The sequence below is a fragment of the Chionomys nivalis genome, chromosome 10 (assembly GCF_950005125.1).
Source record: "Chionomys nivalis chromosome 10, mChiNiv1.1, whole genome shotgun sequence".
Classification (NCBI taxonomy): Eukaryota; Metazoa; Chordata; class Mammalia; order Rodentia; family Cricetidae; genus Chionomys; species Chionomys nivalis.
Genome location: NC_080095.1, coordinates 25,138,319 through 25,166,157, shown reverse-complemented (window position 1 = coordinate 25,166,157; position 27,839 = coordinate 25,138,319). Strand labels below are relative to the sequence as shown.

Sequence of the window (27,839 nt, the reverse complement as noted above, 5' to 3'; positions counted from 1 at the left end):
AGTCAGAGCAGGTCTTCCCCATTTAGTGACTGTCACACATGTCAAATAACTCCAGAAATGCCTTTACAGACAAATAAGAACTGTGCCTTAAGAAATAAGGTGCTTCTCCATCAAAATCAAGCCAACAATCAAGATTAGTCATTACTTGGGTCCAGTGATGTGGCTCAGGGGATAAAGGCACTTGTCACTGAGCCCAACAACCTAAGTTTAGTCTTTGGAACCCATACGGGGGAAAGAGAGAACCAACTCACAGGTTAGCTTCTAACTGCCATGTACACACTTTGGCATGAACATGGCTACACACACACACACACACACACACACACACACAGCTTGAATAAATATATTTTAAAATGGTTAATTATTATAGTCTCCAATCTTCTCTGTTAGACCCTGAGCATCCTAGGGGCAGAAGCCATCTCTTTTTTAGTTTCAATCTTCTCAGGGGCCAGCACAAGATCCAAACCAAAAGTCACTGGGATGGTTTGAATGTGTCTCTCAAAGTTCATGTGTTAGAAACTTAATCTCTAACTCACATGTTACTGGCTGGAGGTGAGGCCTTTGGGAAACGTCTCATTAGCTCTGCTTTCAGTTTTGACTTGATGGTTCCCTCCAATCAGATTGTTCTGTGGCCATGTCTGTGAAGCATTTTCTTGTTAATTGTAGGAAGACCTGGCCCACTGTGGGTGGTGCAATCCCTAGGCAGATGGGCCTAGGCTGTATAAAACAGGCAACTAAGCAAGCCCCGGGGATTAAGCCACTAAATAGCATTCTTCCATTGGTTTCTGCTTCAAGCTCCTCCATTGAGTTCCTACCTGTAAGCTAAAATAATCAACCCATGTTCTCTCCCCACTTCAAGTTGTTTTTGGCCCTGGTGTTTGTCTTAGTTACAGAAACTAAACTAATACAGGAGATAATTAGGTTTAGATGATGTTACGAGATCAGGACCCCGTGATGGCCTTAATGACTTCAGAATAGAAGGAAGAGATACTTGAGTTGAGTACATTTGTTTTATCTCACCAGGTGATCTGTTGCACCATGTCCTCAGGCCACCAGGAGGTCCTCCACAGGTGCCAGCACCATGCCATTGGATTTCTGTCCTCTGGAATCATGATTCAAATAAACAGCTATTATTCATAAATCACACAGTCTTTGGTGTTCAGAAGACAGACTATGACAGTCACCAGCATATATATATATATATATATATATATATATACACACATATATATGTATGTACATACATACATATATATAATACATACATACATACATACATATATCATTAACAAATGCAGTCTAGTGCCCACTTGGCCTCCTGCTGACATACTGAGGACTCCAGACTTATTGGAAATTAACTTACCTAGACTTATATCCAGGCTACAAAATCCCATGAGGTTGGATCACCCCCAGACACAGTGATGGTTCATTGACCTTGTAGGTTGTTGGGAGGAGATATGAAGTAAAGAAAGGAGCTCCCCGGAGGGAAAGGACCAGGACCCCAGCCCATCCTCTGAAGTGACTCTGTTCAGGTGATAGACGTAGCAATACAGGCCCCTGTAATAGACACCCGGGATGCTGGATGGAGGCAGAATGAGAGAATCAGCGAGGGCCAAAAGTCAAAAGGAAATAGGTGTTTAAATTCAAGAAGACACAAGTCCCAAGCAACGTTGGTGAGTTTATACCCCAGGGAAGCAGTTGGAAAGCTGGAAGCCCAGGCCAGATCTGCACAGAACTTCATACAGGGTATCCCACCTTACTCCTTGAGGGATGACAATAGGTTGGGTGGACCCTACGGCGAGGTAGCAGAATCTGAGCCATCTGTATAGCCTCAGCATCAGGCTCTGCCCACCTGAGGGGCTGCCCAAGTTCACAGGCAAGAGGTGGGGGAAGTCAGGACTGGCACACCAAAGCACTTCTGAGTGATTCCTTAGTCTGAGCCTCCACTTGGCATGAAGAAGGATGAGCTGTGTGCTCTGGCTCCCATTGCAACAGTGCCACTGTCTGCATTCACCTGGGATACTGGGAACTTCCCCTTATACTTGGGGGGCTGGCCACCCCTTTCTTGAAAAGGAGAATTGCCATTTCTCTTGCTACCAGCTGAACCTCGACTGTTAATCCTCACTCTTTCGGGGTGCCTGATGTCCATCAGAGCATAAACCACGATGCAAGCTTTGCTGGAAAGGCCGTCAGGACCAGGGGTTGCCACTTGATGCCTCCGGTGCTCCAAGCACTGGGCAAGCCCTGCTGTGGTCTCCCTCTTCTAATCCAACCACTCCGCCGGTTTCTTCCAAACGGTTAGATCTGGGTTCCCTGGTAAAAGAATACGAGGTAGAATTTGATTTTTTTTATTCTTCATGAAATCCACATGAAATAAAAATTATTGTTTCCCCTTTAACATGATCCCCAAATCTACATTCTGTGTTTCTACACACCCCCTTTGATTTCTTACACTCAAACCTCTCTGGACTTTTTGCTATTTCTTGAGCTCACCAAGTTCTTTATCACCCTAAGGCTGATGCATGGATAGTTGCCTCTGCCTGGAATAATAACCTCTGCACTCTTCAGTAAGCTGCTCTTCACCCTGCGGCTCCTGGATTATAATGTTACTTCCTTGACCTGCTCTCTTTTATTCTTTCTCTGTGATCTTTGTATGTGTGTCCCTGCTCACGGTTATTACGAGCTGTGATCATGTGTTGTACATACGTGTGCCTTTTAAATGCCACAACTGCTTTTGTGCTGTTGCTGTACTTCCTGTCCCCAGCGCATTATCTAGTACATAAAAATGACCCATAAATACTTCAAATGCGTAACAAAAAAGTATTGTTTCCGTTTTTAAAAGGAGGAGGAGCCAGAGAGATGGTTTGTCTAACTTGCAGAAGACCTGAGTTCAGTTCCCAGGACCCATGTGGCGCCTTCTTCTGGCCTCAAAGGGCTCCCGGCATTCACATGCACATGAAAATAAACACATGCTGGCACTCACTCGTACACATAACATAAGATATCTTCTCTTTTTAAAGGCGAGAGCATCTGCTTCGAGAGCTGGTGGGCACTGACAATGGGATAATTGGAATTTGAACACTGGTTGTTTTACTCCAAGTTGTACTTACTCTCTGCCCCCAAAACAAACGCTTTTTAAAACATGAACTGCGGTTGAACATGTGGTACATATAAAGGGGTATATGTAGCACACATGTAGTTATCAGGCGTGACAATAAATGCTCTCCCTGCAAACCTGGCTCCCAAGGGCTCACAAGGCTTCCAAATGAATGGCAGCAGGGACCTGTCGGAGACTAAGCAAATGTCTGTAGCCATTAGTCCCATGACACCCTGAGCAGACATTTCATCTTCAGCATACCATGGAGACACAGAGGTGTTGAGTTGCCAGTCTCACTGTAGTTCCTGGAAGGAAGATGTGGCTGGGAAGTCATGCCTGTTCTTATTGACTCTTTGAGTCCGTGGTTTTCACGGGAGGATACTCCTTCCTTGCTCTGGGGACATCTTTTGGAAATGTAGGTCCCCCAAACTGCCTCACTGACATTGTGAGGAAGAATTCACAGGCCTGGAAGCCCCCACCGCAGGTTCTCCAGATGACACTGATGTAGCTGGCCCACAGGTGGGGGTAGGGCTGTCTCGGCACCTTCCATATTGGGTGACCCGGAGAGGAGGGCAGAGCTTCAGGCTCACCTACTTCTCCTGCTTTGCATCTGGCTTTGGTGCTCGTGATTGACTTGTGATCCGCAGCCCACTGGGGGTCTTCTGGCACCTCCTGACAGAAGCACATGGATCTTTTCTCCAAGCAAAGGGCACACTACCTTGAGGGCTGTCATTGTCACATATGTTCAAGGTCTCCCAATAGGTGAGAATTGAAGGTTTTTGATGTATGGTGTGTACAAAGTCATATACATCTACCTATAGAGACAATGGGAGGCTGCCCTTCAATATCCCTATGACGTCCAGCTGCCACCCAGCTACGGACAGCAAGGACAGCTGGGAATCTTGTACTTTGGGGGAAGGATTCTCACCAGAGTTCAAAGTGGTGTGGTGTCTGGCGGGATGGGCTTCCAGTCTCTGCTCTTCCATGGCATATGGTGCAGTGAATTCAGCAGCAGGTGTGTCATGGAGACTTTAACGGGGCATTTGGCTAACCCAGCTGTGTTAGCCATCAACCATTGGGATACTTTCGTTTTCTAGTAACTAGATTCTGACATTACAGACACTGATTTCCATTTAAGCCATCCATATTCCGTGCAAAGGCAGACCTCTAACTTTATCTAAATTTCCTTATAAGTGGCATGGCATATTGTCACATGGTTCCCTCCCACGGAAATTGGGACTGGAGGGGGAATTGACTGGGGAATCTCTGGTCCTTTTCAAGTGAGTCCTCTGACAACAACATATGAAAACCAGGCATCCAGAGGTTCAACTCTTAGAGCTGGAAGGAGCATCACCTGCAGAACCAGGAGCCTTGGGTTGTTCCTGCCAGCTAGACACACAAGGTAGTTTCTTCTTGTGTTTTAAGAAAAGGCTAGGCACGCAGACAGTGGCCAACTGCCCAGTAACGTGATATTTCGTTTACAACAGCCCAAGCGCGTAGCTTGTACGTGTTAATATTGGATTATTTCTCTTCATAGTTAGCTGCCTCCTCACTTCACTGTTTCCATGGCAACACTCCTCAAACACCACTTCCTACTCTGAATACACAATGTAAACAATCTGCTGTTGAACATTTCCCAATTTAGGGGATTGGAGCCAAAGCTGAGAAGCCTGCGGTTAGAGAGGAAGGTGGGCCACTGAGAAGCAAGGTGCTGGCATTACAACAGAGGTGCCCACACCAGCTTGTGGGGATAAAGATGCCAGACAGTTACACATCACTCCATTCTTTCTGTGGGGGGAAATTTAGTTTAAGAAGAGTTCAGGGGGCTCCTCTGTCTTCGCTTAGGGATGAAGAGTCTCAGGATCCCGGAAGTGACATAAGTTGCTCCTATTATGACAGAGCTAAGACAAGAATCAGGGCTTGTCTGAGAAATGCAAATGTTTCCCCTCCAAGTGAGCCCTGGCAGCCCTCAGCTGCCCTGAGACCACGGCAGTCACTATTGGTGTGTCTTGGCATTCTCCCCTATGGAGCCTCCATACTGAGCAATTCCTCCTAAGGTCAGCACTGTCACCCAGCTGGACACCCCGGCCATGCTGCAAAGACCTTGCTGGGCCTGCGTTCATGTGGTTCTTAGGGATCCCGGAGTTGTATTTTTCTGCTGAGGACAGCTGGGACTTGGTTTGCGTCCCAAGCACATCTGAGGACCCTGCTCAAGGCATTGCTACTTTCTTTTTATCAAGGGAGTTATTTTTGTTTCCAGTCTCACCCACACATAGTAGTGTCCACAATTTCCACTTCTTCAGAAGCAAGGCGAGACTGTTCTTTCTTCTTTTTTCTCCAAGCAGGAAAAAAAAAAAAACCCTCAGACCATTTTCTTTCAACTTCTTAGCAACCCTTAGCATTCTTTGACTTCTGAGCAAATGATCACGTGATTTCTGTGTCTTTAGCAATGAGCCAAAGGACACTCATGGCCTCAGGAAGTTCAAGAAAGGCTCACAGAAGAAGTTGGAAAAAAATGCCAGCCCCAGGGGGATAGGTAGTGTTGGGAGGTGGCAGCGAGGCCCCCACCTAGCTGCTGGCTAGACTTTGAAGCAGCGAGAGGGTGTGGAGAAGCTCATTGTTGGGAGATTTTCAGCAAGTGGCAGCCACCGAATGCGACCCTTGCAGTGCCCAAGGGGCATCTGTGGTCTGCTCCCCTCAGCCACCAGAACATCGCTGCCTTGGGGTGGAGCTTGCCTGCTGTCTATCCTCCTAAGGATGGCTCACCAGGTCTCCCCAGAGACACAAGTTAGAGTCACAAAGAACACTAAGAGGGTCCCCAAGAGGAAGGCCTGCCCCTTGCTGCCTATTCTGAGCAGGTCCTACTGAAGTTGCCATCATGAGCGTCTTCTCAGGCCTTCAGAATATTTCTCATGAGATGACAGTGACAAGTCTGTCAGGCTCCTGTCAGGTTCCCGTTCCAAAGAGGGAACATTAAACCCAGGTAGCCTCTCAGACACAGGGATGAATGCCTTTGTTCTGTTGCTTCCTCTGAGAGGGGCTCAGAAAAAAAAAGAGCTGCAAGGCAGGAGATCAAGCTTAGACATCTGACTCCATCACTGCCTCACTGTGACCCTGAGAAAGTCATGCCCTTTCCCTGAGCCTCAGTTTCCCCATCCATAATGTGCAGGCACTAGTTTGTATTCATATTCCTTAAACACATGTTCTATAGGGATACTGGGTGGTAGGAGGTGATATAGGTTTGGACATGCCAAATGCAGCAAATGGAAGACAGTCTCCCACAAGTCTCGGCCCCCTTAGTACGCCGTCCACATCCCCCAAATGGGCAGAGCATGCAGCGTGTCTAAAACTGTGGAAATGAAATTTGGTGCTGAGGCGTTTGAAGATGAGCACATCCCAGATGACTATGATGTCTTGATGGGAACTACAGGGGATAAGTGACAGAAACGGAAAACATGGGGGCCCCCCTGCAAGCGAATCTATCTCAGGAGGGCCATGGCATCCTTAACTTCTCTCCCAGCCTGGTGTGTGTGTTCGAAAGGCCACAGCATGGCTCTTGGTTAGGAAACTCAGCTCATTGATATTGATGCCCCAGGGCGGAGAGAAAAGTGACTGCCGTATTCAGAAGTCTCTCTCTCTCACAGGTCATCAGGGCGCCATTTATTAAGTCCATCACTCAAGGGCACACATTTCTCTCCTGCTCAGTGATGCTACCTCTGTGCAAACTCAGGAGCCAAGGTGAGAAGCCGAAGAATGGTGGCAAGGGCTTCCTCCCTCCATTCCACAGCACAGCCTTCACACACACACACACACACACACACACGGCTCATGGTGGCTAAGAGAAGGTTCCTAGAAACCCAGGCACACCCAGTGAGAAGTCCTCAGAAGGCAATTCTAAGGCAGAGTTCTGAAGTTCACATGTCTGCCATCTGCTGCCTTTGAAGTGCTGGCCTTTGAGACAGAATACTAATAATAAGTTTATATATTTTGCTTGCCAGCAGCCTGAGGGATTAGCACTCTCTGGGCTTGAATGGCCTCATGACTACGCACATGCGTGACCTACAGGAGGATGGTTTTAGCCGCTGGTGACGAGGAGGACAGGGAGCTATTAGGCTCTCAGAACCAACAGGCTCTTTCCTGTTCCCACTTTGAGATCTCTAAAACACTTGCATTTCTTACCTGGAATTGCTCCATCAAGTAGAAAATAAGAATTTGTTGCAGAATTTGTCTTTTCACCCTGGTTTAAGAGGAGGGAGAGGGCAGAGAGCGGTCCCCAAAGCTAACCAAGAACATCCATCAGAAATCCTTTAAATTAAATTAAAACGCTGAATCATTTGGATCCATCCCATTGCATAACAGCCATTAAAGTATTAACATTACTTTGGGGGTACTCTGTTATGCAAGCTACTGCTAAATCTCCTCTGGGCCTTTAAAAAAAATTCCCCCAAAGAGTTGTTGTTTGCTAATTTATTTGTAAATGGGCTGCATCTGTGTTCATCCTAGCCTCCTATTCAGTGTTTGGTCTCTACGCAAGGATGGCAGAGTGTGCAAATGTACTAGCATTCAAGACGTGCGTGATGTCTCCTTGCTCTATGCTTCTGGGCCTCAGTTTTCCCAACAGGAGGGATGGGATGAGGAGGTTCATTCTTGGCAAGATGATAAGGAACAGGGATCTTGGACTCCGGCTTTGTCACTTCTAGGTGTGTGACTTTGAGCAAGTTGCTTAACTCTTCAGAGCCTCGACCTCCGACATCTGCCAATGATGTTCATGATGGTACTCAGTGCACAGAGTCATGAGGAAGACTGAGTGAGCAGATGCATATCAAGGGCTGTGATGACTCTCTGGTCCAGAGTGAGGACCAAGAAATGTGATCTAGGGTTATAATGGATCTTGTGGAGGCCCCAACAAGATGATCGTGCATGGCAGATGACCCTCCTCTTGTCTTTGGCTTCTTTTCCTATCCCGACAGGCAGCCGTGGCCAGGTGGCTGAGCTCTACCCCTTGAGAGCAGAGGGAAATCTCCATAGCAGATCTGACCCATCAAAACCAACCCCTGAGATTCTTTACGTTTCTCCCCACACTGCAGTCTCTACAGACGAACATGTTTCCCCGGATGCCATATTATTAAAGATGGCACGGTCATGAGATAAAAAGAACAAGGAGTCGGGCCAGGCGGTGGTAGCACATGCCTTTAATACCAGCACTTGAGAGGCAGAGGCAGGCGGATCTCTGTGAGTTTGAGGACAGCCTGGTCTACAGAGTGAGTTCGACAGGCTCTAGAACTACAGAGAAAACTTGTCTCAAACAAACAAACAAACAAACAAAACAACAAAAAACCCAAACAACAACAACAAAAAAAACAACCAGTCGGAGAATAGCCACTTGCTGCACTTCCAGATGCGGCCTCATGTGAGAGAGAAATAAATTTCTAAAGTGCTAAGTCAGTGAGATTTGGGGGTAACTTGGTTTTCCATAGCAATGCCCTGGGTTAGATACCAAGCCTAATGGGCTTGTGACATCTTCCCCGAGGGACCAAACCTAGTTGCAATTGTTTGATTAGTCAACTCCTAGTTTCTAATATTAACAGGGTAAAAACCAGATACTCCCAGTTCTCTAGCTGGGGACACGAGCTTGCAGGCCTGGCAAATGCTGTCCTGGTACCTGGCGAGCTCTCTGCAGATGTCTGCCCAAGCTGGCCGCCTGGGCTGTCTGCCCCCACACTCTGGACAATGAAGCATGTTTCTGCCCAGATGCCACAGGGAACTGCTTGAGTTACCCAGGCAGTAGCCCACGTTCAAATACATTATTTTAGCTTGTAGAGCTTTGTCAGCCCCCTGCCTTCCTAGCTGGGCTATCTCAGAGTGGGAAGGAGCAGGAATTCCTACCTGGGAGCCTCAGGATGGGTAAAATGAGATGTTTCCCCATTAAAACTCGGAATAAACACACTTTCCTGCAAAACACGGGGCCAGGGAAAGGCTCACTCAGCACACCGTACCAGCTCTGCCTGATCTGAGGTGGAGATGCGTCTCTCCTGTAGTCCCACTTTAAAAATTCCCATATGCAGACGTGGCCCTAGGTGTAAAGTCCCCCCAATACTCTCTCGGCCCCTCTTTCCTGGCGCCTTCCCTCTTTACCATACCATCATCATTCTCAACCACGCATTATGTCTCTTCCAGACAGGCCGAGCTTTTGATTCTTGAGCTGTAACAAATAAATGAAGACGTATGAGAACATAATGAGTATATTGGCTAAAGACCAAACCCCCGAGCTTCCCTCGCTTTTGGCTCTACGGGGTACTGATTGTAAAGGAAAGTCTGGCTTTTGTGCCATGTCACAGCTTGTACTGAGCAAGAAGAGACCAGTCGAACAGCATGATCGGGGGTCTAAATAGGAGCCAAATGCCTTGCCAAATGGCTCTTGTCCCCGGGCCCAAGGTCTTCTCCATGCTTTGGTGGCAGGAGTAGAGTGAACAGAGGACCAGCACTCGCTGGGGTCATCTGAGACTGGACGCTCAAGTCTGGACACATCACTTGACCATAATTCCATATCTTGAGTGGAGGTGGGTGGCGGCCCACTTAACGGAAGTCTCCCTGTGCCAAGCTGTTCAGCCAGACTGTTTCCAGTCTCCCTTTGGTAAATAGGTCATGTGACCAGGTGTCCACCAGTGGAATGTGAGGGGTGTTGTAAGTACTGCTGTGTCTGGGACTTATGACACTGCTGGTCCTCTATCCTGCTTCCCTCCACACTCCTGTTGACAACCTAGTGTGGTGATGAGTCAGCTGTGATCCTGGGGCTGGCAGAGCCACAATGTAGAAAGGACGAGGAGCCCCTGAATGACAAACCCAAGCTGCTCTTAAAGAGTACTGTGTTGCGTGTGATGTATGTGTTCATGTGTGTGAGGTTAGGGGCATGAATGCTATGGTCTGTACGTGGAGGCCAGAAGAAGCTTTAAGTGTTGATCCTTGTCTGCCATCTGTTTTACGTTGTCATGATTCTCTCTCTCTCTCTCTCTCTCTCTCTCTCTCTCTCTCTCTCTCTCTCTCTCTCTCTCGTGTGTGTGGTGTGTGTGTGTGTGTGTGTGTGTGTGTGTGTGTATGCGTGCGTGCATGGAAGACAGCATCAGATCCCCTGGAGCTAATGAGGCTATAAACTGTCCAGAGTGGGTGCTGGGAACTGAACCTGGGTCCTCTGGAAGAGTAGCCAGAGCTCTTAACCACTGTTCCATCTCCCAGCCCCACTCCCCTTGTTTGTGACAGGGTCATTATGTATGCCAGACGAGCTGGTCTGCAGGCTTCTGGGGATTCTCCTATCTCCACCTTCCCTCTCATTATAGGAACAGTGGGGTTACAGATGGCTTTACATAGGCCCTGGGGATCCCAACTCAGGTCTTCGTGTTTAAGCAGCACTTACTCTCTGAGCTGTCTCCTGGTCTGACTACAGTTCCCTTTGGCACTCTGGAGCTGACCCTCACGACTGTGGTCTGTAAATCCTTTTGGTTATATATTCTGTGTAGGTTATGGTGTGGAAAGTGGAAAGTGCTCTGTTATTAGGTGTCCAGGCTGTGTTTACTGAATAAATAGTGAACATAGGTATTGGCTACTTCTGCACTTAAATCACAAGGATCTGAGGGGCAAGTTTACAAAGGACTTCACAACCGCCTATCTTCATTTAAGGGAAGCAGCGCTGTCAAGTAAGTTGACGATGTGACTGTCGTAAGAAGAGCCAGGCAGGAGTGTCCGAGTGCACTGAGATGTGGCCGCAAGTCCCTGATGACCTTGGCTGTGAAGGTAGGTAAGTCTGGCCTGGCGCTGAAGTGACAGTGAGCATGGCTGGCAGCGAAATGCTCGCTATCTCCTCTGTGCATAGACAAAGACGTGTTTTCCTCTTCGGGAAGAGCTTTATTAAGCACCTCGCGGGCTGGACACCACAAACTGCAGATAAGATAGCAAGCCCTCGCGTCCCTCACTTACCAGGAGGAGACTGAATTGAGTGACAGACACACTACAGTAGAGATGTCTACGGGAGCCTCTGGAGCAGAGTGGAACCAAGTTCAGCAGAAGGAGGAGGGGCAGGCAGGGACAGTCTCAGAAGGCCAGGAGTAGGGAAGGTCTGCTGCAGAGCTGGAGGCCCACAGCTCCAACAACAACAACAACACGTTTAGAAGTCCCCTCAGCTTGGCAAGACCAGGCCAGAAAACGGCAAGCCTTGTCAATAGGCCACCTCCAGGTTATAGCAACAGTAGCCAGCACAGGAGGCTGCAGGTCCCTTTTCCCTCGGTATGACAGGCAGTAACGTGTGCTGCTGCGGCTGATCTCAGGTACCTGTGTGGCCCCACCCTTTGATACACTGCCCCTGATAAACAGCATGAGCTCAACAGAAACTTTTGTCATTTTCTTTGTTTGTCCTTATTCATATAGTGTAATCTGGCCCCTCAGTTCTCCAAGTGTGAACCCAGGACAGGTAGCATTGGTTTTACTTAGGAAGGTTCTAGAAATATAAATACTCAGGATGATTGGAGCAGAAACCCGAGTAGGGCTCAGCAGGGTAGGTTTTAACAAACCGTCCAGGGGATTCTGAGACACAAGAAAGGCTGAGAACCATTGCCTGGCCAAGGCAAATTAAATTGGTCCTCTTAAAGTGGAGGAACAGAGATAGGTGGGAGGGTGGCCCAGAGGGCAAAGTGTTTGCTGTGGAGCATGTGGGTCTGAGTTCAAATCCACAGCACACATGACCCACATAAAAGTCAGGCATGGTGGCATGCAGCTATAAGCCCAGTGTTGGAGGTAAGAGGGGCAGGAGACATCTGGACCCTGACTCTTACTGATCAATCACTCTAGCTCAAAGAGGTGAGCTCTGGGTTCAGTGAGATCTCAACTCTGTCCGGAAAAAAAAAAGGTGGAAAGTAAAGGAGGAAGACACCCAGTGTGAACCTCTGGCCTATACATGTACCCTGGTGCACACATGTGCACACACATGCATATGTCCCTCCAAAAATACAGAGGTCATTCAAGCAGACTGTAAAAACCCAAGTAAGTTGCTGATGAAATAGCTAGGTTTCTTATGTGATCCAAAAGGGGCCGGGCTGTGGTGGCGCACACCTTTAATCCCAGCACTCAGGAGGCAGGCTGATCTCTGTGAGTTCGAGGCCAGCCTGGTCTACAAGAACTAGTTCCAGAACAGGCTCCAAAGCTACAGAGAAACCCTGTCTCTCTGAAAAGAAAAGGAAAGAAAAGAAAAGAAAAGCGTTCTGAAAGAAATTCAGCGCTGCACCCATCACCCACCAACTGAGCCACTGCCTGGCTGTGTGGACATCTACCGTGTCAAACAAAAAGAAAATGCACAACTACAGAAAGAGACACTCAGCGTCCAGTGGCATTGACGCCAGGGCTCAAGATAAACCCAGGAAAATACTTTCCATTTGTGCCTGTGGTCTAGCTGATTTAGGAAATGCTCCTGAATGCTCTGAATTTGAAAGGTACACAATATCTAATTCTCTCTTCTGCAAGCCGAGTCATTAGCGCTGTTGTTGAGCCTATTTGGTAATGGACACTATTTAAATGAAGCCCCCAAAAAGGTACAATTCCAAACAAATTGCTTTTTAAACTGTCAAATAAAAGGAATCCATTTGTGCATGTGAGATCATTCCAAGGATGCTAACTATTAACTGAAAGCAGTTGAAAAATGTCAAAGAGGAGAAGTGTTCTACTCCAGGGCTGGCTGAACGTTTCCAGGTGGAAACTAACGGCTCCTTTGACCTGATCTGGAATCAACTTTCTGTTTTCATTAGCCCTATGTGAACTTCATGGATGCAAGTTTTAAGTATTAAATATTAAAAACAAGCGGCTGGGTTTATTTATTTGTTTTTTTTGTTTTTTTCCTACTGTTGCTTTATCTAATGTTACCTGAATGCTGTCTCAGATATCAGACATAGGTGTATTATGACATCAACTCTTTCTTATTTCTTAAATTGGGTATCAAGGGCCCTCACCAAGCAGCTTTCCGAGTAATGTATTTAACAGTTTCTTCTTCCTTTTGTTATTAATGAATTCATTGTTGTCTCGTCTAGTCAATGAGAAGGAAAGTCTGAAGCTGTGTGGAAAGTAACTTTTCAATCTCCAGGGTTGGTGCTTAGTAGCTAGCACCAAGATGGAGGATGAGCCCCAAGGATGAGACACCACTACAGACCAGACAGAATTCTGGATGGTTCTACACAAGGCCCACCTCGGCTCCTTCTGTTTCATACCCTCTAAGGCTTTCCACCTGTGGATCAGTTTTGTGTCCATACCTTCAGTATCTTTGTAATGTCCATTACATTGACAAATTATCCTGGGTTGTTTGGGTTCTCTGAGAAGTCGGAAATGAGGCTGTGATCCCCTGCTTCAGACCCCATTAAGTTTCTGTCTCAAGATCCCTTATCTGGGATGGACTGCCTTCCTCCAACTCTGTGATAGGGAGGGGGGAAACAGCAAAATGCCCAAGAATAAGAGCCTTATTCATTGTGTCCTTGAGAGCAGCTAGAAGGTAAAGCCTTTCCAACAGATGGTACTATGGCCCCCTCCCTCATGATTAAAAAAAAATGCCAGCAGTGGGAAGCAAGAGCCAGAAGTTCAGCAGTGGGAAACTCATTCATGAAGAAAATGCTCAACTGGGAATTGCAGTTTGACTGCCTCAGCTTCCCCAGACACGTTCTGCAGGGTGTTTGTAAGCCACGGATTTGGTGATCTGCTGTTTATCTACCTGCCTACCTGTCTGCCTGTCTGCTCCCTGTCCCTTTACTTTGATTTTTTTTTTATAGCTAATGAACTCACCCATTCTCCTGACCATACTGAACAATGTATAGAAAGGAAGATGTTGTTGGAAACAATGATTTCCCCCACCCCACCCCCACCCCACCCCACCCCCACCCCACCCCACCCCCACAGCCCCAACCCACCAGGTACCTCTTACTTGCCTGTCCCCCTGCTTGACTAACAAATGTAAAATGATCCTGTCAATGAAGTACAAAGGAACCTTGCAAGTGGTGGCCAGCAGAAGGAAGCGTTTTCCCGGGCAGTCCCCAGAAGGGAACTCCTCACAAATGACGGTGCCCCAGTTCTCCAGGGAATCTGGTTTAAAAACGCACATTGTTGCTCAGTAGGTCTAGGGTGGAGCTGCGCTGCCTGCAAGTCTCCTAAGCTCCCAGGCAATGCCTGGCTGTTGTGGACCACACTGCGGCCTAATGAGCAGCAAGGGAATGCTGGCTCTGCAAAACACTGACTTTCAGAATCCCACTTAGGCACGCATCTGAGGAACCGGCCCCCTTTGGTTCAGGGTTCCTTGAAAGCAGACACTGGGTCTTAATGCACATGCTTGTTGTTGTTTTGTTTCTTGACTGGTTGGCACTTGGCACGGAGCCCACACATGGTGGGTATGTATTTATTTAATTAAACAGAGTTGGCTTTGATCCAAATATGATTTTAAGTGGACTTAACCCCTAGTAGGCTCTGGGTAAAACCCGACAGGGAAGAAGTCCGAGTTAGAGATCCTTACCGATAAAGGCCCCCTTTATTCTGCACATGACACCTCTGTTGCTCTTCGGAAATTTTACTCCTGTCACATTTTAAACGCGGTTCACACTAGAGAGCCAAGAGGAAGGGAGGTGGGCGAATAAACCTAAACCAGAAAGTACTGCAAAACTGTAAGGTTGCAAAACATCAAAGGCTTGCAACTGTTGCTGGTGGAGCCACAGAACTGCCGAGTTTCTCCCTCTGCTAGATTACCAGCGTTTTGCAGGTCGGTGTTGCGCCCCCGCTACACAGGTCCCTAGTTAGCCCTGAGAGCCCTGCAGAAACCGGTCCCGGCGGGCGATGGTTGACTTGGTGCAACCCTGTTTGTTAGCGCTGAGCGAGCAATTAAGCTGCTTGTGCAGCGGCGACCTAAGAGTGGTGGTGTTGACCTCCTGAGTCGCTTAGGGGGCTCGTGGAGAACCAGGACCCAAGCGAGAGTTCTATAGAAACCCTGATTCTGAGAGTCCCTGGCGATGCGGTAACCTGTTCCACCTTACAATAACCACAGATGCTGAGGACTCATTTCGGCTCCCCAGGGTCAGAGGGAGAAAAAAGGGGGGCAAGGAAAAGGGATTATATTGGTCAGTGGTTGGGCCTCTCCCGGGGAAAGGGAGAAGCGCAAGGGGAGAGCGCCCTAGGGGAGGCGTACACGTGCAGGGGAGGGAGCGTGAGAGGCGGGCGGGCGGGCGGGAGGGGAGGAGTAGGGAGGCGAGAGCAGCTTGCGGGAGGCGCCACGGCCTCGCAGACGCAGGCGCCGGCCGCCAAGGAGCCAGAGAGAAAGTTCCCGGGGACAGTTCGCCCGGCGGAGGGCCCAAGCTGAGGCCGCTGGCCGAGACTGTCTCGAGTCCCGCGCGTGCAGCGCGCAGTTCGCCTGCACGCACTTGGCTGCCCGGGCTCAGCTTTTCGAGAAGCAGAGGAGCCTCGCGGGCGGGCGGGCAGCCGGGGCGGCCGCGACTAAACTTGGACGAGGAGGATGCTGCGAGTGGGCGCGGCAGCTCGGGGCGCGGGGGCGCTCGCCAAGCTCTGATTGCTCCCGGCGGGCTCCGAGCGCGCCGAGGCGCAGTAGGCAGGTAGAGGCTCCAAGCGCCCGGACTGCGCCAAACCTACCAGCCAAGGCCGCCAGCGCCACCGTGCAGGCGTCGTCTCCTCACCACGGAGTCATGTTGCGCGCAGCGCGCACGCCCCGCGCGGAACTCTGAGCTCCGGCGGTGCAGTGAACCCCCTCCTCCAGTATCCCCATCCGAGCTTCCCGCGCCTGCCTTGCTCGCGGACCATGAAGCTATCGCCTGAAACCTCTTGCTTCTGAGCTGTGTACCGTCCCCCTGCAGCCCTAGCGCTGCTGGACCACCGACAGCGCCCCAACCGACCCTTCAATCTCGGATTCTTCTCCCAGGGACGCCGGGCGCTTGGAGATGGCGCTCCGCGAATCCCTCCAGCCGCGCAAAGTTCGCAGGAGGAGAGAGATGCTGCCGCAGCAAGTTGGCTTCGTTTGCGCCGTGCTGGCCCTGGTGTGCTGTGCTTCTGGCCTCTTTGGAAGCTTGGGTAGGTGCGGGGATGATGTTCTCTACCGGGGTAGATAGGGGCCCTGATCTGGGAAGCGTCAGGACAGCCACAGCTCCTTCCCTGTCAGATTGGTCCCCAGGGTTTCCACTCCCGGCCCGGGGGGGGGGGGGTAGTGCGCACCCAGGAGGGTTGAGGCAGGCACTGGACTGTGGCGCCGGTTCTACTAAGCGCCTCAAGCTCCCTGGGGTTCCGGACACGGCTGTAGGTGTGTTTTGCTGGGGCCAAAGCCTGCACCATCTCTCCCTGGAGTGTGCAGGCATTGGGCGACTCAGGGCGGCCCAGAGGTAGATTCTCTCGCTTTAGGGTGTGCGAAACTGAGCAGTCCACTTTTCTGTTCTGCACAGCTGCAAAAATTGTGTTCTGCCCCTTAGAGACCCAGATTCTTAAGCTAGGTCTCAGCTCTCCCCTTGCTCGTGCTCTGATTCAAACGGATAGCCTGGGTTTCCTGACAAGTCCTCCCGATCCCTAAAGGGAGAGAGGCAGTCTGTCCCCGCGGGAGATTGCTGCCATGTTCCCCAACTCCGCTTAATCCCCACGGAAAGGGAGGGCTGGCATGCGCAGCCCTGATCTACACTCCTCTAAGTAGAAGGCGACCTGGGAGTCTGTTAAGACATGCAAATTTCAGGCAGAGTGGGGAAAGAGAAGAAACTTATGAAATATTTATTTCGAAGGGATTTGGGCTCCTGGTTAGTCTTGAAAGGACTTTCAATACTGCCTAGATATTTCAGAAATGGGTGCTGTGAACCTTTTGGGGTCCCCCCATGTAAAATAAATGTTGCCAGCTTAACCACCAAGGCAAAGGCACAGGGGAGGGAGGGCACCTTTTTGAATGATTAGAAAGCCCATTAACATAGCATCTCCGGATCGTGTAGAGACCCGTGCAGTGATGAGAGGAGCAAGTGACACCTGATTAAACTTTAAAAAGAAAAGGACACCACTGTCTTTCAACACCCAAACTGTGATTTGGGGGTAGAGGGCCGAAGAAAGTTTATTTTAAACCCCAATATCCAATGTTTTGCAAGTGGACAATTAAACACAAGAAATAACAAAATGTTTAGGTGTAGGTATCCTGGAGGAAGTATTGCTATCCAACTGAGGCAGTGGGCATCTGGACAGGTAAATGGATACTTAAGGAGCAGCCTGAAGCCATAGCTATTTTTATTTGCTAGATTAGGAGTTAGCTTCGGGTATTTAACTGTCTGTGCTCAGAGGCCACCATGCCCTCTCTGATATGGCTCTGTGTGACCCCTTGGACCACAGCGTGATGACCTGGGAGCCTGATACCATAGACTGTCTCCACTTTGAACCTACTAAATCAGAGTTGTATTTTGACCAGATCCTCAGGTGATGTGTGTGCACACCTGGCCGCCTACCATCAGCTGACTGAGCTCACAAATTTAACCACCTTGAGCAAATTTACTGAGAAGTATTTAATGAAATCTTTTGTTGAGTGGGGGTGGGTGGAGGGAGCTGAGACCAGCTCAATCTTGTCCAAGGTCAGATCACACAATGACCCGTGTGAAACTAGAAACAATGGATTAGATTCAGGGAAACAGAATACTGTGTGTGAGCAGGTGATAGCATTCTGCCAATCACTGTATCACTCCCTACAGGTGCCTCTAAATAGCCAAACCTAAGGCTGGAGAGATGGCTCAGCAGTTAAGAGCATGCGCTGCTTGCTCTTTCTGAAGGCCCAAGGCTGATTCCCAGCATCCCCCAGTCAGGTGGCTCACAAACACCTATAACTCCAGGTCCTGGCAGATTTGACTTCTCTAGCCTCTGTGCACCTGAACTCATGTGCACTTACCCCTGTACAAACAAATATAATAAAACATATATAAATATATATAAATAAAGCATATAATTAAAAATAATAAAAGCCAATAGCCTGTGACTGGCTGACCTAGCTATATGGATGAGTATAAGGTCATTTTTGAGAACTCAAGAATCACATTGACCTGATGGTATCTGTGACTTGGTTTTTTTCCAATTCAGGCCACAAAACAGCTTCTGCTAACAAACGTGTTCTGCCAGACACGTGGCGAAACAGAAAGTTGATGGCACCGATCAATGGAACTCCCCCGGCTAAGAACTGCACAGATCCTGGTAAGATGGAGTCTCCCCTTTCCTGCAGACATTTAACCCAGCCTGGATTTGATGCTTATGAGGACAGATCCAGCCAATGCTGGGAAAGACCATCTTAGGAACCCGAGTGAGAAAGGGTAACTGCATAGTGTTGAAATGAAACCTATAGACATTCGTCAGCCATGCTGCTAAGCAACACGGGGCTTTCTTTTTATCCAGCGACTATAAAGGTCACACTCAAGAGTCAAAAAATGTTGTCTTTTGTTCTAAAGGCGATGCATTTCCCCTGTTCTCGTGATTCTTTGACTTTGCCCTCATGTCTGTTATTCCCCCTCTTTGCCCACTGTGCATTTGATGACCCCCTTGGGACAATGAGTCCATAGCTTGTGGTGGATATCCTTGTGAGGTGATCTACCAGGGTGGGAGCATTCCAGGCTGCTGAAAGGGGAAGTTCCGGGTTGGTTATTGGGCCTTCCTCTCTAATGGAGGTACTCAGGTAGTTGGATTTTGCTTGTCCCGGAAAGCAGTTTTAATGTTCTTTTCAGGAGTATCTGGGCTGGTAGGCTCCCAGGGAGTGATACCTGATCAATTCTGCTTCAGGCAGGCTTCTCAGGAGTAGAGAGCATACCTGCTGATAGCAGGCATGTGAAAGCTGTCCAGGCCTCTCAGAGGGCAGGTCTACGGCATTCACTCTGGATCCATCTCTTGGGGTCATTGGAAGAGAATACAGTGGGGTGAAGAATTCAAAAGTCCTGAGGGAAATGGAAGGTTTTGTTGTAGATGACTTTTCTACTGAGTTGTTGGGCAATCACATAATTTTCTGGGATTTATAACCTATAGAGTAGTGCCTTATAGAATAGTGCTTGCCTGCTCTGGGTTGTTGAGGAATCTGGAGAGGTTCTGCAGAGGGCTGTGTGTAGGAGATGGCACCCCCGGGCAAGGGAGTGGGCTTGGATGTGGAGCGCCGGGCTTCTGGTGCTGGCTTGAGTGAGGCAATGTCTTTTCTAGGTTAGGAAAGGTCTGTGGTAGAGATACAAGTTGCTCAAAGTCACACAACTCGTTGGCACTGAAGCTGCCTTTGGAGCCCTGGTCTGTGTGCCTACATTGTGTTTGGGGTCCATGTGCTCACGAAGCTTTTCGTCATCTCCAAACTGTCTTGCTTAGAGAGAGTTCAGCACCATGAAGCTCTCTTTGGAGAGTGGAGGAGTAGTGAGGACTTTCAAAGCAGCATTGTAACTCCTACTGAGCCTGGGCATCTATTCTGGAATCATCCCACCCATCACAGCAACCCTATGGGCAGTGGTACTTTGCTGCCATTACATTCCCAACTCATCTTCTTAGTTTGGGTACCAGCCTGGCTCCTGCCAAGGGGTTTACTCAATCAATAGCATGTGTAATGCCAGGGATAGGTAGTACTGGATCCCTTCTGTCATCCCAGGGACCTGACATTCTAGAAGTGTCCCCTTGAATTACACAGGGCCCCACTTCTAATGCTAGAGCTTCCTTCTGCTCTATCATGCTCCCTGTATTTTCAGTCTGGTCAAAAAGCCTTGCACGGACACTCACGCAGTGTGTTCTATCTCGCAGGAAGGCACCAGCCTTGTCTTGTGGAGAGGGAAATGCCAGAAACCACCCATTTCTTTAGCAATAATTAACACTCAGATTACACCTTACCCTGACCATAACCACAGTGGGACCTAGCACATGGGAAGGTCCCAGCCAATGAGAAGATGCGGTGAAAGCACATTGTGATATATGACATACAGCAGTCTTCATGGTATTTTTGTAAAGATAGGGACACAAAGGCCAGTTTAGTGGCTTCTAAGACCTTATCTCTGGGTTATCTGACTTCTGGTGCTGCCTTAGTTACTTTTCTATTGCTCTGGCAAAATGCCATGACCAGGATAACTTATAAAAAAATGTTTAATTGGGTGTAGAGTTTCAGAGAGTCCATGATGGTGGAGCAGTAGAAAGCTCACTTCTTGATCCACAAGTTGGAGGCAGAGAGAAAGACACACATACATACTGGTAATTGCACAGAGCTGTTGAAATTTCAAGTCCAGCACACGACACACCTCCTCCAATAAAGCCCATCTCCTAATCCTTCTCAAATAGTTCTACCAATGTGAGGACCAGGTATTCAATGAACCATTCTCATTCAAACCACCCAAAGTGCCATGCCCTTCCCACCCCCAAGTCTTCCCAGGCCAGGCAGGGACTTCCTTCTATGCCTCCTATCTTTCTAGTTTACATCTCAGCAAACATTTGCCATTATTTTATGCCAGCTCCCATGTGGACGCAGACTGTGGCGTCTATGCAGGATACAAGAGGCAGTCTCTGCCATTAGGTACCTTATAGGCAGTGGACAAGATCTGGACCCAGAAAAGCCAGGTAACAATGAAGAATCAGAGACCTATAGTCAGTCCTGCAGGAGACACTTCCTTTTTGATGCACACAGGAGGAGGAGCTGGCCTGCTGGGGTTCTTGGTATAGAGGAGGTTGCCTTTGTTTCAATGGCAGAAACCTTCCCTATTGAGTTTGGCAAACAAGGGGAATGATTGACTTGGTAACTGGAATGGGGTCAGAAGTCAGAGGTGTCTATAACTCAGCTCCCCAAGTCTCTGGACTCAATTGTGTTCTATCATGGGAATATGGTCCTTGCAGGCTCTGAATGTTGCAAAGAGTATATCTGAACACTGAGACATGTTCTTTTGGCTTGGCCTTATGATAACCCTAAGTCAGCTGTTTAGGTCAGATGAGATGAGCTCTGGATTGTCTTAGGCTCAGTCACAGGCTAAACATCTGGAGTGAGCAAGCAAAGCTACTTGTCCAAGCTCTCCCTGGGAGTCAGTGTGCACTTAGGGGTCAGTGCACAACCTGAGAGGCTGTGTGCCTGGGCACTTGGAGGTTGATGTTGCTGAAACACCTATTGGTCAGCATGGCTGGACACGTGGGGAGCAGGTAGATGCTCACCCAAGGCTGCGGCTGTGATAAAGGTGGGCTGGGGCTCCAGGCTAGAAGTTCAGGAGTGTGGCAGTGTCCATGCTCTTCAAGAGTGTGATAGGTGTTTCCAAGAGGAAATCAGAATTGGTGCTACCAAGGCTGGGGCCCAGAGGTTCATTGTAGGGGCATCACTAAGAACTTGCTAGGAATACTGTCTCACCCTCTCGCCCACTAGATCAAAATACGCATCCTAACAAGGTCCCCAGTGAGTCACGTGTACACCAGATGCCAGTGAGCACACATTAGAGTGCTGTTGGACACTTGCAGGTAGATGCTTGAACAGTGTTTGAATGCTAGACTGGAGGTATGGCTTATGGTGGAGCGTTTGCCTATCATGCGCAAGGCTCTGCCTTTGGTTATCCCAGCGCTGAAAAATCATATGTGAATGTTTAATAAAAAGTTAGACTTGGTTTAACATAGTAAATTTCCTAAGTATTTGTTTATTTATTTTTCACATAGGGAAATAAAAATAATTACTTCATTATGGCCAGTGTCGTCTATAGGAAATTCATAATTTTCTCTCAGAAGCTTGAAGGTACGATCTGACCTCCAGGCCTTAGATCTTTCTTTTTGCAGTCTCTACCAATTGTTCTCAATCTTCCTAATGCTGTAACCCTTTAATACAGTTCATCATGTTGTGGTGATCCCTCCAACCATAAAATTATTTTCATTGCTACTTCATAACTGTAATTTTGCTCCTGTTATGAATCATAATGTAAATATCTGTTTTCCAATGTTTTCCCTTGTGACCCCCCAAAGGGGTCACAACCCATAGGTTGAGAATTGTTGGTATATACACAGAGCAAGCACTACAGAAGGCAGGGTACTGGGTGTGTACAAACTCTATACCATAGTAACGCATGACAGAGACCTTGAGTCCCTTCTGGCTGCTCTAACAAAATACCCTAGGCTGGGTGGCTAACCAGATGCTTTCTCACAGTTCTGAGGTTGGGAAACTTAAGATCAAGTTGCTGGTTGCCCTGGTGTCTTGTGAGGACTCTCTGCCTGCCTTAGAGAGAGCTGTCTTTTTGCTGCATGCTCCTAAGGTGGTGAGAAAATATGATGAAGCTCCCTTCTCTTCCCTCCTCCTCCTTCTCTCTCCTCCCCCTCCCCCTCTTCCTCCTGTTCCTCCTTCATATAAGGGCACTAATACCATCATAGGAACCCCACCATTATGACCTCATTTAACACTAACTTCCACCCCATATACCTAAAGACATCACCTCCAAAAACCACCATATAGAAGACAAGGGCTTCAGCATAAGGATTGGGGCCATGGAGCCTATTCAGTCTATAGAAGGAACCAGTGAGTTCCTAGGCCTTTCTTGATGGTAACACCTAGATGCCAAGACCCAGCTCTGAACTGGAAACCAGGCCCAGTGGCAGGTACAACTTTTAAGGCTTCTGGGTATGGTGGCCTCTTTATCTGGTGTAGGTTTCTGCTCATCACCAACACTGCTCATCGCTACTGTCCCAAAGGTTGTCCCTGGCTAGTCCTAAGTGGACCCTCATACCACCCCTGTCTTGTTTCAGCCCCTCACACGTGCCCATCCTGTCCATTGTTGCATTGCTCACTGCTCTAGAGCACACAGCACAGAAGCCTAGTTTATTCTCTGAAGCCATGGCATGCATTTCAGCTTTCCCATCCGCAGCTTGGGATGCAGAAGTAATAATTACATCTGCATTACAGGCTGGCTAGGATCATACACTTTACCACTCATCAGCCCCTTAAGGTAGTGTTTGGCATGTAACACACCCTCTGCCCCATGTTATAGGACTGTTACATGCTTGGTTTTCCACCTGCTCACTCTGGTGGCAAGACGGAGCTGGGGTAGCACAAACACTAGGAAGCCATTTTGTTGATGGAGTTTGATGAGGATGAGTTAACCACACGTGACACCAAACATTGGCTCTTGTCTTGTGGAAACTCACTTTCCTTAGTTTGCTGTGTCTTATCTTCGAAGGATTTCAAATTCTGAGGACAATTTACTAGAACATTTTTACATAGAAAAATGTTTACTTCTTACTTGGGTTTCTTTTTTTTTTTTTTCTTTTAAACCGGGCAGAGCAAGACTCTGCCTGTGCTTCTCCCCACCCAACTTGACATTTGAGGTTGAGAGGGTGCCTCGTTTTCAGCTTTGTTATCCTGTAGTTTGGGTTTCTAATATCCTGCATCTTTAAAAGAAAGGTGAAGGAGAGAGGAGGTTGGTGTGCTCCCCCCCCCCGCCCCTGCCATTGCTGCTGGGGGATTAGATCTTCCTGTAGAATTTGCTGTGTTGTGTTGGGGTTTCTTCTTTTGAATGTGCATTCTGAAATGCCTGCTTGCTGTGTGTCCTTGGGAGGAAGACGGGAGGAGCAGTCTGATGACCAACTTGAGAGAGACTGAAGATGATGGGCCTTTTAGCTTATCAGGGGAGCAGAGAAACTTCTGTAGGTATTGGATGGAGGATGCTCAGGGGGAGCAGAGGAACTTCTGTAGGTATTGGATGGAGAATGCTCAGGGGAGCAGAGGAGCTGATGCAGGTATTGGATGGAGGATGCTTTGAAATCCACTTGCTTTGGGACTCTGCCCTTGCTTTTCTTTCTGTAGTGGAAGGAGGTGAGGGAGAGTGTGCATAAAAGTATGTGGCCATGGGTAAGGAAGGGAAGGACATGACAACTGGACCTGGTACTAGCTGGCCCAGGAAGATGACGTCACTGGGCAGGTGCCCCGGCAACAGTCTCACACAATGCAGGAAGCAGAGGTGCCGAAAGCATGAGACAGGAAGAGGAGGAGGAGGACTAAACTGCAAAAACACACCAGGATTGGGTAGAGAGGTGCTGGGTACAGGCTACAGGGACAGTATCGTGACAGAGCTACCAACCTGGTCACAAGTGGAGGCTGAGGAAGACAGTAATCAGTATTCAGTATGCCCGGTTTTTGCTACTTGAAGGAGTGGGATGGGGGTCAAGGGGTCCAGTGCTTTAGGAGGCAGAAGCCTAGTTCTAATGTCAGCAATGCCAAGACTCTACCTACCAGACTTTGGGCTTTCTCTACCGCTCTCACCTGTGAACAACATGAGGTGGTGCTGGATAGGTAGGAAGATTTCCGGGAGCAAGAAAAGACTTGGGTCTGCCCATCTTGGAGATGGTGGTTTGTGTGGTGAAAGCAGACACTGGGGTTTGAGTCCCAGCTTATGCCTTACCGGGCGATGTGACCTTGAACAAGTTATGTAATCTCTACGTTTCAAGTTTTCCCTTTTGTCACGAGGATAATAGAAGTTCCTACCCACCTTCCCAGGCTGCTAGGAGACTTAAGCCACTTGGCAGATGAAGTTCTTGAGTGGTACCTAGCACATGGCACTGATGCCTTAGAACGTGTTGGGCACGTTCTAAGTATACCCTGCGTCACTTCTTCTAAGAACTCTTTGTACAGGGGATATTAATGCTCCCATTCTGCAGATGACAAGACCAAGGCAGAACAAAAAGCAGAGAGTGGGGTGGGGAGAGAGGAGAATATATTCAATATTTATATTTCTAAAGAAGTTGTAGGTTTATAGGAAAACTAAACAAACAAAAAATATAGAGATACACTTCCCCGGTCCTGGCCCTATAGCAGTTTACACTTAGCTATTTCCACTTAGCCTTAGGGTGTTACATTTTACAAATGAATTCATATTTACACATTGTTATCAATCAAAGCCTGCAACTGACTTCAGCAGTCACTCTGTCCTCCCTTCTGTGGCTTCTGAACGATGTGTGTCCGCTGCTACCGACTCATACTAGATGATTTGACTGCTTAAAAGTCCTTTGTGGAACCAGCTTATAAAGTGTGGACTGGGAATGTTGCTAAGTTGGTAGAGTATCTTCCTAGCATACATGAGGCTCTGGGTTCCATCGCTGGCACTGCCTAAGACTGAGTGTGGTGGTACATGCCCTCCCGAGGGTATATGCCCTCCAGAGGTGGAGGCACGAGGAACATAGTTCGAGATGGTGCTTGGCTCCTATAGCCAGTTCAAAGCTAGCCTGGGCTGTGTGAGACCCTGTCTTTAAAAGGAGTAAGGGGAGGGTGTTGAACTGTGAGCCTATTTCCTGATCCATAGTTATCGTAAATGGGGTAGAAAAAGACAAATTAGGGAAATGAGCCCCTCCCTGCTGGATGCCCTTCTGAGGAATGATGCGTACCCATCCCGGGCAGCAGCAAATATCATTTTGTTTCTTGGTATGTTTCTAGTTTCTAATACTGATTTGTTTGCAATCAAAAACCAGTATCCCCCTTTCTCCAAACTATTGGGGCCATCTGCTAGCAAAGCCTCCTCCCTACTGGGCCATCTGCAGCCCTCTAACTTACAGATTCTCTGTTCCTGACCGATATTCCTGCCACTCTCAGGCCTCCCGCAATCCAGAGCACGCCTACTTGGCTTCCTGTTGAACTCTGAGGAGTGTTCCTATGTGGGTTAAAAATGGAAATGATTAAGCACGTGCTGCCTCTGGCAGAAGCAATCTAGCCATGTGATTCCACACGGGAGTAGCACGCTTAAGACGGGATCTTAGTATGTAGTGTGGTCCATTATTAAGGTAGTATTGAAACATGGCATTTCACCGAAAGGAAGACAAACCATGCTGGATTCTTTCAGTGTTTCTCTTGGGAAAGCTGTGAATATCCTCCTTGGGAAAGGAAGGGGAGTCATTGGTGGATGCGAGAGAAGGAACGGGAGCTCTGTCCAGGGCAGATGGGGCTATGTCCTATTGGGTTGTGGTCTCTTAGCTTCCTTTGATGCTTCAATTAAAAGCATAGCCCTGGCCCTATACTCAGAGCAACTGCAACATAGCACTCATTTCTTAGGTATCCGCCTGCTTGGCTCTGTGTGACGCCCTGAGCCAAAAGGGACCCAATCCTTGCTGCGAAGGGGTGCAGACTTGAACAGAGGAGGCTGACCTCAAAGGCTCAGGGTAGCAGGGAAGGACAGCTAAGCAGATGGCGCTGTTGGCGGCGTTTGAAAGTCACCGTAGCTTCTCTGTACCTGGAGGAATGCTTACCGCAACAGCCGCGTCTCACTCAGGCTGTCCGAGGGGACAGAGAAAACAAACAGCAGCCAGGAGCAGTGGCACACTAGCAAGTAATTAGGCTTCAGGGAGTTAGCAAGCAGCCAGTGCTTGGCTAAGGAGAGAGCCACAGCAGATGACTTCGATTGTGATATTCTGTAGCCAAATGGGTGAGGGGCCATGTCGGTATATGCTGCGGGGCCGAGATAAAGTTGCCAACTGGTTCCCAGCAGCCCTGGTAAGTCACAAGTAGGAGAGATCGCCATCTCAGTTCTCTGCTGGACACAGGGATAGCTCATGGCTGCAAATGAAACCACACAGGCATTTTCTAGTCTTTACCCTTTATCCTTTGACCTCTGTGAAGGCAGGGATCCTGCGCGCTTTGGCCTCGCTTCTGAGGCTGAGGCATAAACTCAGCTTATAGAATTTGGTGACTGGCTGCATAGAGCCCTTTGATCTACCCACTGGGAGCTGTACCCCACAGATGCAGCCTCTGCCTCTCCATGGTCTCTTCTAACCTGTGGATACCATGGGGTAGCCTGGGAGCACACAGGACTCTAGAGACCTGACTTCTGGTCTCTAAGTTCTGCACTTCCTAGTTCTGAGACCTTGAATTCTAGTTATCTTCTAGCCTGAGGGAAGGAGCAAGGTTTGTTTGGCTTTTGGACTAGGACCTTGACTGGTGTGCAGAAGGCAGTGTGTGTGTGTGTGTGTGTCCCTTTTCCTCACTGGGCTATGAGCGCCACAAGTGTTCATATGAGTGGCATTTGAATTTGGGCTTTATTTTGAGCTCCCTACCCCACCCCAAAGAACAGATACCCTACTCTAGTGCTTCTTTGGAGAGGGGAAACATTATTCTGCAGGGATGACCAGAATACAGTGCAGTGCAGTGGTCCTCGGTGAGTCTGTTCTACATCTGGGCACGTCTATGCATCACATGAGTGCAGAGGCACTGACCGCCTATGACTTTGTAGAAGACATTAGTTATCTGGGCCTTGATTTCCTGGCTATGAAATGGGATGAGTTCTGGCACAGGGTGTCTGTCAGGTTTCTACAGTCTCAGTGCAAAGTGTCGTGTAATGCGATTATGACCATCTTCTCGGGGTATTAATACATCTCAAGACCATCCACTCCGTGTGACAGAGAAAACCCATTATTTGGGACCTTTCAGAATTGACCCCATTTATAACTAGGATTTGATGAAAATGTGCCTTCCCGTGTGAAGCAACGATGCCACTGACTTAGAGGAGAAGGATAAAGACCATTTAAACCAGAAGGTTCAACTTGCAGCCTGTGGTATGCTGCATGAGACCCCACGCAGCCAACAATAGCTATGAAATTCTAAGTTTACTTCAGACATGATGAAGGGTGGTGTGTGTGTGTGTGTGTGTGTGTCTAACTTGACCACATGGTTCTTGAGTGTGAACCCCGTCGATGATAACATCATTTCCAATGTTAAAATGTTAGATCCAGACCGTCTGTCTGCAGACTAGCTCCGTAATGTCCACCACCGGTTAAT

General features: G+C 48.4%; 1 protein-coding gene across 3 annotated transcripts in view; it reads left to right on the top strand.

Moving 5' to 3' along the window:
• Window positions 1–15,418: 15,418 nt before the first annotated feature.
• Slc24a4 (solute carrier family 24 member 4) overlaps window positions 15,419–27,839 on the top strand; it is a 142,728-nt gene continuing 130,307 nt past the window's right edge. Inside the window, exons 1-2 of one of the 3 annotated variants that reach the window (XM_057782406.1) lie at window positions 15,419–16,186; window positions 18,203–18,313. In XM_057782406.1, coding sequence (XP_057638389.1) covers window positions 16,057–16,186; window positions 18,203–18,313 — 241 coding nt within the window. In that variant the 5' untranslated portion in view covers window positions 15,419–16,056. The remainder of the gene's footprint in view (window positions 16,187–18,202; window positions 18,314–27,839) is intronic. The other 2 variants (XM_057782408.1, XM_057782409.1) reach the window with 2 other exon arrangements.